This window comes from Chiloscyllium plagiosum, unplaced genomic scaffold (assembly GCF_037043375.1).
Source record: "Chiloscyllium plagiosum isolate Xiang-an unplaced genomic scaffold, Cpla_swu_hap1 HiC_scaffold_9, whole genome shotgun sequence".
NCBI classification, from domain to species: domain Eukaryota; kingdom Metazoa; phylum Chordata; class Chondrichthyes; order Orectolobiformes; family Hemiscylliidae; genus Chiloscyllium; species Chiloscyllium plagiosum.
Window position 1 is genome coordinate 80,155,762 of NW_028270147.1, and position 14,638 is coordinate 80,170,399.

Below are 14,638 nucleotides of genomic sequence, written 5' to 3' on the forward strand. Positions count from 1 at the left end.
CTGAGACAGTTGTTATCTGTAAATATTTCAAACCCTGCACTCATTAGAATGTCTGTGAACCTCTGGGAAATAGACCTCCTTAAAGCCAGCAATCCAAGTTTCACATTGAAGTAATTCTCTTCTGATTCAACTTGAGATTCTGATTGGCTGAAACAATAACCACATTTGGTCTTCCCTTGAACCACTCCTGGGCCAAGGAAATTGGCAGCAGTTTCCAGGATGAAAAGGAGTTGAAAATCTGGGTGTCCAAGGACGGATAATGAGACAAGCTTCCACTTGAAGGTACAAAAGGAGACTTCCCATGCTGGAATCCATCTCCTTGTGATGCCAGGCGAAGTATCATGCCTTTTACAGCCGTTCCCAATCAGTCCTGAATTAATCTCTAGTTGTCTAGCATAAATTTGGAGTGGAATGGCCAACTGTGCACAGTTTTGCACAGACTGCAATAGTAAACATATAGACTAAAGGATCCAGACAGTTCTCTCCCCATCTTAGGCTGGAGTTACTCCACTGTGACTTGGAATTTTTCATTGTCAGAAGTAATGTTTTCTTTGGCCTTGAACTGCCCCAAGTATCATAGTTTTGTCAGGAAAAGTTGACACCTCTCTGGTCTGACTTCCGAGTTGGACTCCAACAAGCGATCAAAGATGGTAGCCAGTTTTTCCTCCAGTTTGTTCACTGTCCGTGGCAGTAGCAAATATATAGCCATTCTGGGCTGGTGGCAAACATCTCTACTGCTGAAATTGACAATCTGTATGGGGATCATATTCTTTTCTCATATGGTAACAAAGGTGACTACTTGAGATACACTAAATAGGAGATTTGCTATCAGTGATATTGGACACTCTAGCAAGGCGCAACGCTGCTGACCAGTCGAAGACACTGGTGTGAGCCTTCAAGAACAATGACAGGTAAAAGAACAACCAGAGGTACTGCCACCCAAATAGTGTCAGGTCCTGTACAAGGTGATACACCTTCAGTGTGTGGAGCAAGATGCCTGTGTAATGTCTCCTCAAATATTGATGAGTATTGCACCCAGTTACACAGCTGGAATTTAGGGTCAGCAAAAGCTTTATCCATCCCAAGCATGACAGTAGCAGGGACATTACAGAAGCCAAATTGCATTCTCATGTATTCGTGATGTCCACCCAGTTTGTCTGTTTGACCATGGACATCTTCAACGTCCTTATTTCCAATGGAGTGTTGACTGGGTCACCAACCGTAAGAAACTGCAAGTGATGAAGCATGTGATGATTAGAGATAGGGAGAGCTTAATGCAATATGATAGGGAATGCCATTGGTTTAATACCTGAACGTGAGAAGGGAAGGCTACAGCCCTGGATGGAATCGCTTGTGCCTGACAGTAGTGGTGGCAGTAGTTGTTAAGTGCAGTCTTGTTTGAAATGCCCAACCCTATCAGAATTCTATCACCTCTTTGGATCAGCCCTTGAACAGGTTTTGCGACAAGGCTTAATGTGGAGATAGGACAGCAAGAACTAGATTAACATTTACTGTGTAGCAACTTGCTTGGCCGGCCCTTTAGCCCGATGTCTAAATCCCTGTCTGCACTGATCATCACCTCACTTATGGTCACCTCTCTCCTCGTCTTAGATGTTCAATCCTTGCATATGATCTGAATGATGTGGTCCCACACTTCAATGAGCAGCGATTATGGTTTGTCATTATTAAGTATCTTTGACTTTATCTGGACATTCTCATCCTTCACTGCTTCTACCAGGTGATCTTTCAGTATCTTGCCGCTGGTTAATCAATAGGAGCAATCCAGGAGGACGATGCGATTGAATGACCCTTCACCAACTCAAAGGACATGGAAACCAGATCCTCCCATCACCATTATCGCCACTTGCTGCTCTGGAGGTGCAATTACATATTGGTAACAAAGTACTTGGTGGGCCCATGTTGGAGGTAAGCACCCCTTGAGGCTCATACACTCAAAGTCCATCTTGTTCTCCTTGTTTTTTATGGAATGCCCTGTGGTTTTGGAAATAAAGTTACAAATGCACAGACAGTGCAGAAAGAAACCTCCAGGTTCATCCAATGCCCCAGAGAAAATCACAGAGGTCATATCAATAATTTGGGTGTGAATACAGGAAGTGTGGTTAGTAAATTTGCAGATTACCCCAAAATTGGAATGGTAGTGGACAGCAAAGATTACCTCAGAGTACAACGGGACCTTGATCAGATGGGTCGATGCATCACAAAATGTCAGATGGAGTTTAATCTAGATATAGGTAAAGTTCTACATTTTGGAAAGACAAATCAGAGCAGGACTTATACACTTAATGGTAAGTCCTGGGGAATGTTAGCAAACAAAGAGGGTTGGAGTGCAGGTTCATTGTTCCTTGAAAGTGGAGTCACAGATAGAAAGGATAGTGAAGAAGGCACTTGGTATGCTTGACTTTAGTGCTCAGAGCATTGAGTATAGGAGTTGGGAGGAAATGTTGCAACTCTACAGGATATTGGTCAGGCCACTTCTGGAATACTGCATGCAATTCTGGTCTCCCTGCAACATAGAGAGATGTCGTGAAACTTGAAAAGGTTCAGAAAAGATTTACAAGAATGTTGCCAAGGTTGGACAGTTTGAGCTATAAGGAGAGACTGAATAGGCTGGGGCTACTTTCCATGGAGTGTTGGAGGCTGAAGGATGAAGTTTATAAAATCTTAAGTGCATGGATAGGGTGAATAGCGCAAGGTCTTTTCCCCTGGGTAGGGCGAGTCTAGAAATAGAGGGCATAGGTTTAAAGCAAGAGATGAAAGATTTATTAGAGACCTGAGGGGCAACCTTTTCACACAGAGTGGGGTGCATGTATGGAATGAGCTGCCAGAGGAAGTGGTGGGGGCTGGTACACTTACAACATTTAAAAGCCATCCGGATGGGTATATGAATAGGAAGGGTTTAGTGGGATATACCGGCGAAATGCTGGCAAATTGGACCAAATTAATTTAGGATATTTGGTCAGCATGGACGGAGTGAACCGAAGGCTCTGCTTCCATGCTGTACATCTCTATGACTCTATGATTGTCACAGTGCAGAAGAAGCTATTCAGCTCATTATGTCTACACCAGCTCTCCATAGAATCCGTCCAGTGTGGCAGCACTGAGGCCCATTGAGTGTGTACCAACCCTCTAAAGAGCATTCCACCCAGACCCACTCCCGTATCCCTGCATTTCCCATGGCTAATCTACGTAGCTGCATATCTCTGGACAATTTAGTATAGCCAATTCACCATCTTTGGAGTGTGGGAGGAAACTAGAGCACCCAAGGAAACCCACACAAACATAGGGAGAATGTGCAAACTCCACACAGAGAGTCACCCAAGGCTGGAATTGAACCCGTGTATCTGGTGCTGCGAGGCAGCAGTGCTAGCCACCATACCGCACGTGATTATCCAAATGATCATTATGTCTTAGTGCCAATGTCCTGCTTTTTTTAACCAGTAATTTTGCTTATTGACTCTATTTAAATAATCCTTTAATGACACCTTGAATGCTTCAATCAAAGGAGCCATGTTAAACTAGAGATTCACAGGCTCAAAATGGGATATGGGGCAGTGCAAACTATAACAACTTACTTATGTAGAGCTTACATATTTTTGGATTGTACCCAATGGGCCTATACTTGAAAAGCCCACAGTGCAGACTCCAATATTATATGTTACTCTGCAATTGGACATTTACTGAATAATCTCAAGTGTGCAAAGGATTGTGCTGACAACCAATTTAAGATTATCAGTTGGGCTCATGGTGTGGTTCATTTGCATGTACGGACACTACATTTATTAATACATAGGAACCTATTCTTTGCAAACAGCAAGAACATGTACAGCACTGCACCAGTTTCAACTCAACGAATAGCTGATGGCAATAACTGTTTCACCTCTCAGGAAAATGCCCTATCCAATAAGCACCTGCCTGATTTCATTTTTTAAAAAAAGCCTAACAGTTAACTGTCAATCTTTAACAACAGTGCATTCTCCATGGTAATGAAGTTTCTATTCAGAGACTGCTTGCCAACCAATTCAAAAATCTCCTCTGACTCAATATAAATGTTATTTTATCCCATACATTGTGTTCTCAAGCATTGTCCTTACAAGTGCAAGGTGAGAAGCTCGACAAGATAAGACCTTTTGCAGCAATATATAGAGTTTTTTTAATACAATCATATGTCCTCAGGGCTTCCCAGTATCCCTAGGTCACCTGATTTGACATCAAACCTCATAAGAAATATGAAGTCACATGTCTGAAAGCTTGATGAAAAATGTTCGTTTTAAGAGGCATCTTAAAGGATAAAGGTAAAAAGATGGAGAGGTTTGGGCAAGGAATTCCAGAGACAATGGGCCATGGAGCTGAAAGAATCACTGCCAAACGTGGAGCAATTAAAATTTCCAAATATTAGAATGTGGCAGGGGTGGGGGTGGGGCTTCTTTGATACCATCAAGGGTTGCGTAGGCCTACGGGGTTATTGAAATGGGGAGGGGTTTGAAAACAGGTGTGCAAATTTTAAAATTGAGGTATTGCTTAACCAGGAGCTATTGTAGGTCAGTGTGCGCAATTGGACTTTTTATTTAGATTTTAGATTAGATTCCCTACAGTGTGGAAACAGGCCCTTTGGCCCAAACAATCCACACTTGATCCTCCGAAGAGAAACCTACCCAGGCCTATTCCTCTACCTTATATTTACCCCAACTAATACACCTAACACTATGGGCAGTTTAGCATGGCCAATTCACCTAACCTGCACATCTTTGGATTTATTAGAGTTATCGTATGAATGCCTGGGGAGATGGACCCAAGTTTGAAGAGCCAAGTCTGGAGATTACAAAGACCCATATGAGGCTTTCAGCAGATAAGTGAGGCAGGATGATGTTCGATGGTGCCAGATGAGAAAAAGACATTCTTGGTCCTATTCAGGGATATGGGAGAAGTGCAGGAAATTGGGATTAATTCATTTTTAGTGCTAGTTCTGTCAGTGCAGATTCGAAGGGCCAAAGGGTGATGTATAATTTCATTCCAGGGCTTTCATCGCATGGTGAGATATAGCACAAGATTACAATCAGCTTCAGGGTCAGACAGTTGCCGTGAAGAGGAATAGAGTTGGAAGTAAGGAACAATGTTTGTTGAAAGTACAACGGCTTTGGAGCTCCCAATAGATAGTTGGAGGAAATTTCTATTTGTTCACTAGGAGTCTGATAATTTAGTGACAGTAGAGGAGAGGTGTTAAAGGTGGATAGTGTGGACAACTAAAGAAACAAGCAGACCAAGATGGACAGCTAGGAGAGATGGTCAATGAGAAGTTTTTTACGGTATTCTTTCACAGGATATGGGTATTGTTGGCAAGTCCAGCACTTATTGCCCATTCTGATTGTCCCTGAATTCAGGGACTTCCTGAGCTGCTTCAGAAGCCACTACTGGATATGGAGTCAAAGAACAAACACAATACAGCACAGAGCCCTTCAGCCCTCTAAGCCTGTGCCAACACATTTTACCCTTCCATACTAAACTGTCGTCACTTACAGGATCTGTATCGCTTTATTCCCATCCTATTCATGTGTTCGTCCAGGTGCTTCTTGAATGCTGCTATTGAGTCACGTGTAGGTAAGAGCTACATGTAGGCCAGAGCAGGTGAGGATGGCAGATTTCCTTTTCTAAAAGACAGATATCAACCAAATGGGTTTTTATGAAACCAAAACAGAAATTGCTGGAGAAACTCTGCAGGTCTGGCATCATCTGTGGAGAGAAAGCAGAGTCAATCTCTCGGGGTCCAATGACCAGCTGAGTTTCTCCAGCAACTTACGTTTTTAACTTCAGATTTCCGGCATCCGCAGTTCTTTGTTTTTTGTAGGGGATTTTCTATGAGAATTGTTGATAGTTTCCTGGTCACCATTTCTGAGGCTAACATTCAATTGCAGATTTCATTGGTTGGATTTAAAATGCCACGAGCTACCATAGTGAGAATTAAACCTGCATCGTAACAGCCTCAGCCTGGACAGTTGGATTACTACACAATTCCCCCCTAGGACACCATCTCACCCTTAAACAGAAGGGAGTGAACAGCACAGAAAAGATAATAACACTCTTTCATGTTAAACCATGGCAACAGATTTGAGGTGCATGTTGCAACTGGTAAAAGGCAAATCTAAGCCCAAGGACAAAAACTTATTTTTCAGACAATTATTCTGTTGTTAGAGCACCCTTGACTTTGAGTTAACTGTTGTGGACTGAACCTACACTTTAAGTACATAATCCAAGTTTAGGCTTCACTGTAGGACTGAGAGAAATAAAAAGTTTTGATTGCATGTTCAACTGAAGCCTCCCCTCCCTGTGAATGTACAGAGAAAGATCCCACAGCACAGTCCAAAAAAGAGCAGGGTTATCCTGGCAAACATTTAAACTGGTCATTGAGAAGCAAAACAAAATGTTGGAAATATCCATCAGGTCAGATGACATCAAAGGAGAGCAACAATATCTGATGGTATTTCAGATCAATAAGCTATCATCAGAACTGGGAAAAGTTTATTGGCTTGAGAAATTGATGTTTTCTGTATCTCTGTTTGTGAGGTTAGTGTAGCCCATGAAACCTGTACTCTGTGGAGGGTGTTTGAGTGGACAGATGAGTCACTTCCAAACTGTTTGACAGGAAATGTTGGATTTGTAGATAGTCATAGATTACACATTCCCAGGGAGCATTCCCCAGGTTTCTAATCCACTACTAGCATGGAGATAATGGGCTGAAGGACCTCCTTCTGTGCCATGATCAATCTGTGATTCTATGATTTTTTTTAGTCAGCTTTGAAGACTCGATTCGAACCCACTGCACTGTAAACGCAATGGGTGGGTTTTGTCCCTATTTTCTTTTCATAGTTAGATATTGTTCCGCATCGTATCAGTTTGGGTGTGTGTTCAGATGCAGGGAGCTGGCTGCAGTTTTTATCATGGAGGTGCAAACTTGGTGCTGCCTCCTCATTGATCTAACTATAGTTTTATTATGAATGCAGTCCATGGAATTGGCTACTTCAGTACTCAGCAAGGGCTTGGGTAACCAGCAAATCTGTATTTCACACCCAATGGGTTAAACGTGAACTTGTACCGTCTTGTGAAGCATCAAAAGTGAATCGACGGCTCATTCATCTCCCTCCCTTTTTTTTAAGTTAAGCAAAGTGGCAATGAGTGGGGAGAGATGTAAAATGAGTTGCTAACACGCCATTCGGTTTTACACGAGGGATATAGAGTCAATATTACCCTCAAATTCCCCGCTCGTTCCACGTGAAATTCTAGCATAAGGAGCAGAGAATTTAGAACCAGGAAACGTCTGCTAAAAACCCACTTTTATAATATTGTTGCAATACTATTTATTTATATTCACATTGGTATAATTTTACATCTATAAGAATATATAAGTAACCTTTGTTTTAAACAAATAACAATTATGAGTCTCAATGTACTTCAGCTTATAAAAAGATCTGAAGTTAAACATATCATCCTAGCTGTAATAAGAAATAAGGATGCCTTCAGGTTTTGAGTTTAAACTTGGAGTACAGTTTACTGTATATGTTGACTATGCAGCTTTCTATTGTTCAAAATTATTTTATTCTAGCCGAGACAATTACTTGGAAAGCTGAAAGGGCTTGCCAAAAATTTTAAGAATATGCAAACTCCCATAAAAGAACCTTTCAATGCATTTCTCAGCCAGAGACTGGGCTTTAATCTCCAGAATCAAAAGACTAAAATAAATGCCTTCTCATGTAGACCTTTTCAATCTTTCCCCTCTCTTATCTCTCAGCTGCAAGCTGAACCACCTTAGCACAAGCAGAAAGCCTCCCTTCCTCCTTCTTCTCCCTTCCCCCTCCCGTGCCAGATAAATTTTGTATGTATTCTAAGGCTCTGAATGCAGTACTGTCTCGAACAAGGACACAGAAGGAGCTTGGTACTGGGTCTGCCCTCAGAGACTGCAGGAGCCAACAATAGCTAGAGCTTGTTAGGATGCAAGACTGGCATACGGGCTGCTCCCCCAGTGAGACTTAAGTAGAGACAGAGCAAGCAATCTGGCTTTACAAGATCTGATGTACCAAGAGATACCTGACAGTTTTATTCAGAGCATTCCTGCTCCAGTGCCGACCACCGACTGTAAGAAAAGCCATTTTAGAGCTTCATTTACATTGTTTGCAAGTGCCAGAAAGGTAAGCGTTACGCATTAATTACTGCCTTGCAGTCTTTCAGTGTGAATTCAAATGTGATATTACTGTAGGAGATAGTCCTTTACTAAGATAATCCTTTATTAATGTAAAATAATGTATAACAACAAATCTCTGACAGACTCCACTTCTTCTGTTACACCTTGCTTGGTACGAATAATATCTATTCATTTTTCAATCTAACATGGATGAATCTTGGAATGCTGACTTTGCTTATTTTTCTTCTTGCATTTGTTAATATAAATCATAAAAGCAAACTAATTAGATGCTTGACAGCATAGTGGATAATGGATCTTAATTAAATAGCTTTCTTTAAGAAATCAAAATAAATATTGTGTATCTGAATGTATATTTTTAAATAATCTTTTGGATTCATTTCACCTCATTCTGTGCAATGGCAAAAATGCACTAATATAGATCACCCGTACTTACTGGCCTTCTGAGAAAATAAGGCAATGCACATTTGAAGTCAGACTAATACAATCTAAATATGCAGACTGGCATCACTCATCTATTAATTAGAAATGAACAGCTGGAATGAATTGTGTAATGTTTCCCTACTGTTGTCTGAATGAGCATAAAAACAAACTTGGTGTTTAGTGTACTGTTTATCAAGACTTAATGAGACTCCCACTCTAAGCTGGGTTGTCCAGGTCTGTATCAAACATGCTTAAAATTTTGAAAAGAGTGGCTTATTTCAGGCAGTGGCCAGGACCGATTCTCAGATCCCAGTTACATTTACCCTGGCCATCATAGGCAAACACACATGGATTTCCAGAGAGTAAAGAACTTGCATATATACACTACTAACAAACACAAGGACATCACAACTCCTTTTCAACTCTATGCACTGTTCCAACATTGGAAAAATAACAGCCAATTTGCACATAATGGGGTTCCTGAGGTGACAATGCAGTAAATTTCTAGATAATACTTTTTATTATTGAAGTAATATTGACTGGATAAAATATATTTATGTTACTATGGGGAGAATATCCTTCTGTTCTTTTGATATTGGCTCTGGTACGTCAAGTGGATGGGGAGACAGGGCCTTGGATTAACTTCTCATCAAAGATATGGAGGTGTCTGTATTGGACTGGGGTGGACAAAGTTAAAAATCACACAACACCAGGTTATAGTCCAACAGGTTTATTTGGAAGTACAAGCTTTTGGACCACTGCGCCAGACCAGCTACCTGACAAAGGAGGGGCACCCCGAAAGCTTGTACTTCCAAATAAACCTGTTTGACTACAACCTGGTGTTGTGTGACTTTTAACCCTCTTCAAAGAGACAGCACAGCCTCTCTCAATATTGCACTGGGCTATCAGCTTGCATGATGTGTTTTAATTGTCTGCAATGGGGCCTGAGCCCATCATTTCCCTGACTCACGGGTAAGAATGCTGCCAACTGAGCCAAGACTGACATTCAGAAGGTGAGAGCATGTAGAACTGAATAAAATGCAGGTGCACACCAAAGGTGAAGCACACCTTCACCTAGCATGGCATTTAACCATACAGCTGCCAGACCACACCCGACAACAGTTCAACCAGGCACTCGTTAACCTCTACATAAGTTCCACTGAAGTGCGCAAATGACAGAGCTTTGGTTTGTGAAAAGTAAATGAACGGTCTTTGTGGAAGTAACCCTCGCTTGGTAACAACCAAAGCAACCAGTATTTATTAATAGTACTGCATGGGAAAAATGAGAAAATTCCAACACAGTTACAAACTGTTATTTTTAACCCCCTGCCCCCAACACCAAAATAACAGTTGATAAAGTGAAATTGCTTCACAGCTAAAGCATTGCCACAACGCAAGGCTAGATTATGAGGCAGTGCTTTGGCAGACGAGCTGCTCTGGAATAAATCCCACCGTTATAACTCTAGGGCTATTAACATTCTCAGCTCTGGCTTTCTCAAAAGGAAAACAAATGGCTGAGTTTCTGAGTGATGGAGCATATCATCATTGAGACATCTGCACAGCGTTCCATCCTGTTCGATTTACAGAACCTTTTCAACCCAACTCTGATTGCATTCACTGCACTTGGTCCACTGCCTGCACAACGTACTCATTCAAAGCAAAAGGGGATGATTTGATTACATTCAGAGGCTTTCACACAGATCATCTCTGCCACTCTTTCCAACTGTGTTGCTTCCAGTCATTTGCATCCTTCACATGCTTAACTCCAATTCTTGTCTTTTCTAAAAAGTTTGTCAAACATCTTAATTTATGAGAGCTTTATACTGAAACTTAACGTGGTCAAATTAATTTACTCCTGAACTTTCAGCTTGATCTCCTCTTTAACTGCCTCCTCTCCCATCAACGACCATGCTTTGTTCATGGTTTTTTTGCAAAGCCTCGATCACCATCCTTCACTGGCTGTGCACCGTGACTTGGTCTTTGAAACATTCACAGTGTGGCCAACAGCCTCTCTGACTTTGTTCTCTTGTATGTGGGCGGTACTCAGTCTCTGCTGAATGCCTCTGCTGAACGCTGTGACAGGAACTCAGTAAATTGAGAATCCCGAGTGTCCACTGTATTGTGCAAAAGTGTACATTCATGAGGTTCAAAACAGCATAGGTCATCTGGAGCATATAACACAGGATATAATAGCTTGATTAAAGCTGGACCTTTTTACATGATGCTTAAGTAAATACATTCTCCATTTCATAAGGTTACATTAAGCCATTATATTGTTAAAGTTAACTTTACCGGTTAATGACATTTGCGTTGGCGTCAGATGGATAACAACCATTTATACAAAGGTGTCCTTTAAGGTGAACTGGCTACTGGATCACAACCTGCTAAGCATCTATACCTTTGCTTCAAAGACTACTGCAAGTAAGGTATGAAGATACTTTACAATGATACAGCCAACTGGGAGACAGCTCGTGAAGGCTATTGCCTGTGAGGGCCGACTATTTGAAAGGGCAATGGAAAAGGAGGGCAGGAGCAAAAACCCAGCTGGTCCAAGAGAGGATCTGGAAAAGTCAGAGGCCAGCAGATCATGCACCTTCTCAGCCTACTATCTTGTCCGGCATTGCAGAGATACCTGAATTGGGCTCCTAAATTACACCATGCAATGTTCAACACAAAAGTGACCATCATGGCACAAACCATCATCTTACAAGATGGAAGTTGCCTCTTGCTTAGATATGAAGGTGTTGGTGCTGGACTGGAGTAGATAAGGTCAGAAGTCACATGACACCAGGTTATAGTTCGTCAGGTTTATTTGCTATCACGAGCTTTCGAAGCGTTGCTGCTCCATCAGGTGAAGTGTTTTTTGCTTAGTTGGTTATTTTGTTGATGCAAAACTCTCTTATCTGCAAAGTAATTCTGCTCTGGTCTCAAAGATAGCTCAGCATGATCCTATTGAGATCCAAAGGATTAAGGAAACAGTTTGTGATCTTACCAAGCTATAAACAGGAATAAAATCATCTTGGGACTAAGTACATCACTGGCTCTTTCACTTTTGATGGTTAACACCCCATCTGAGTGCAGTCACCATGCATTGTGTACTTAGTCTAAATGCAGGATTGTATTTATCTGCAATTGTTTTGTCTCATATCTTTGATAAGCCAGCTAAGTGTCTTAAATGTAGACAAAAGCAGAGGAATTTCAGACAAACAAATGAGCTAGTGCACTGTTTATATCTGCAAAATGAGAATTCAAATCAATTTTGTTCTCCAATCAGAAAAGGCTAAATGATCCCAGTAGTTGCCATCTGCACTGCCAATCAAAACTTGTGAAAGAAGAAATGATATAGTCAGTGTACATCATAAATCTCAAGCATTTGCCTCATTTGCAAGGTGATATATTCCATTCCTCCTGAGCTTCTCACATCTTGACTTGCTAATGTGCTTCTTCCTGAGAAGATATTGACGCACTATGAATTCATGAACAGATGAACTCATCTTTGTAATATAATGTAATAACAGGTTATGTAGGAGTCCTCACATAAATGTAACTCATTCTACACTTCACGGATGAGCTGCTGGACACCATCAAATGGTAACAACTTTCCTCACAAATCTCTTTGTACAGAATAAAAAGTGCCAGACCTGTCAGATAAGCCACGATTGAATCACATGGCAATAAATTGACAAAATTAAATGTCTAATTTGTGACTTGTCCAAAACAAGAAGCATTTCTCTACATCTAGCCCATGGCCTCTTTCATTATCTTAACCATAATCCATTAGGCCACTTTCAGCCTTCTCGGTTCCAGAGGAGAGAGACATCAGTTGTTCTGCCTAACCTGCCAAACAGTTTTGATGTAATTCATGGAGATTTATTGCGCAGTCTGTGGATTTTTTATAAGGTAAAATCTCCAGCTGTGCACAGTACTAGATATATCTACCTCACTCTTCTGGATGCACTGGCTTCTATTTCATTAGATTTTCACTGTTTCCACACCCTTTTAATGTGGGTGCTGCTGTTCTTAGAGTTTCAATGAGCACAAATTAGTTGCTGTGTTCATAACACCCAAAATACTTGCCTGAAGATGTGAAAGGTGCTGTATAAATGTGCATCTTCTTTGCTTTCTCTTTAACTGTCGAACAAGCACTTGATGGATAATGTAATCTCTCCATTTGACAGCAGGGAGTATCAAAGCCCAAGTCCACTCTATCCTCAAGCTATAGGGACACTGGTTAAGAGTCAGGTTCACAAGTGCTAACTGATCTCTCGTCTCCCTGCCCCGGGGTAATCGAAAGGCCATCTCAGTTATGGATGTGATCAGCTAGTTCAGCACAGGCTTTAGACCAAGCGTTAGCAACCATCTAGAATTGCATCAAAAGCCTTTTATCTTCATCTCTGACTGTGGACAGTGAATGTCAGTGGATTATTTAGCAGTGAAGGGTATCAGAGTTAAGCTCATTTCTGTTCTGGAACGTATGCACACTTGCCAGCGAGAATCACAAAATACCAACCTGAGGTGGAAATAATCCCTGATCTAGTGTTCAAATTTCAAAGTAACTGTTAGAATTTTATACAGTTTGAAGTAAATAAAAAGGGCCGACTTAATTACAAAACTATTGAACAATTTGTGAACTCAAATGACCAAATAAACATTAACTGCAGGAGCAGAATGCAGAAGCTTACATCATATCTAGGTCACATTTGCATTACAAAAACACCACATTTTTGACACAGTGCTCATGGGACTACGCATGACTTGTCATTTCTATTGCTTGCACATAGTAAAACACTATAGACTGTCATCTTTCAGTGCAGGGCTGAGATCTTTAGACACTGCAACGCCACATGACCAAGCAAAAGTATTCTCCAATTAATCTTGAAATCAGGAGGAGTATGATGAAGAGCAAGGAAACATGGAAGTGTGATATCTTCCAGCGTTTGAGGCATTAGCCAGAATGATATCCCTGTTCTTCTTCAAAGTAGCCATGTTCTGTCTCTTTCATCCTCACAAACAGATAGTTGGGAGATGGCACCACTCCCTCAAGGACTGCAACGGTACAAGGAGGCAGCTCCCGATTAACTGTTCTGAAGAAGGGGCATTGCCAAAATGCTAACTCTCCACATATACTGCCCAGACCTGCTGAGTTTCTCCAGTAACTTCTGCTTTCGTTTCACCACCATTTTCTTCAGGCCAAGGCGTATAAGCAATGAGCATTGGGACAGGCAGCAACACTCACAAATCAGGAATAATTTTTTTTTTAATTGCAGCACTCCCTTGGCAATATAATGGTGCATCAGACTTAACTTTTTGCACTTGAAACTGGAACCGTGTGACTGAACCAATTAAGCTGTGGCTGAGAGAACAAAAAAAAATTCTTGACAACTTTTCTTTTCCCATTCTAGCACCTAGACCTGGAAAGCAGGCAAATCTATGTCGAATGAAACAGCAAGATGGAGGCCATTCAGCCCATCTTGCCTGTGCCTGTTCTCAAGAAATACTATCCAATTTCTCCTACTATCACACATGGAGGAAGAAAGGAATGGCTAGTTGGTCCTCTACTTGAAGTTAAATGTTTAAGTAAATGTAATGGTGACAAAGCAAGCTCCTGGTCGACGTGAAAAAATTAGAAAGAAGATAAATCCTCGCCACTCAGTGAAAGAAATATTTAGATTCACATAAATATGCCATCAATTTGAATAAAAAATAGTTTATATTGTAGCTGTTGAAACCAGGCTGTCATCTCTCTTACAAGACAGAGTGCTTCAACTGCTTGGCTTTTTTTAAGTGGAAAGTATGGGGTGTTACATAATTGTTGAATGAGTAATGATACAGAAAAGGCTTGCACCATTGTAGATACAGTAATTCGTGACTGAGTGATCTAACCTGCAAATTGCTGCTTAACCCAGACTCGGAGAACATGGAATGAATTGTATTTAGGGAAATCCAATTGTTAACGCTCAGAAACAGAGGTGGTCTTTGTGGAAAATTACATCAAACCTGCGTGAT

General features: G+C 41.1%; 1 protein-coding gene across 1 annotated transcript in view; it reads left to right on the top strand.

Annotated features, from left to right (window-relative positions):
- Window positions 1–7,891: 7,891 nt before the first annotated feature.
- Window positions 7,892–14,638, top strand: part of rgs8 (regulator of G protein signaling 8) — a 41,637-nt gene continuing 34,890 nt past the window's right edge. The window contains exon 1 of the mRNA XM_043699825.2: window positions 7,892–8,198. Coding sequence (XP_043555760.1) covers window positions 8,082–8,198 — 117 coding nt within the window. The 5' untranslated portion in view covers window positions 7,892–8,081. The remainder of the gene's footprint in view (window positions 8,199–14,638) is intronic.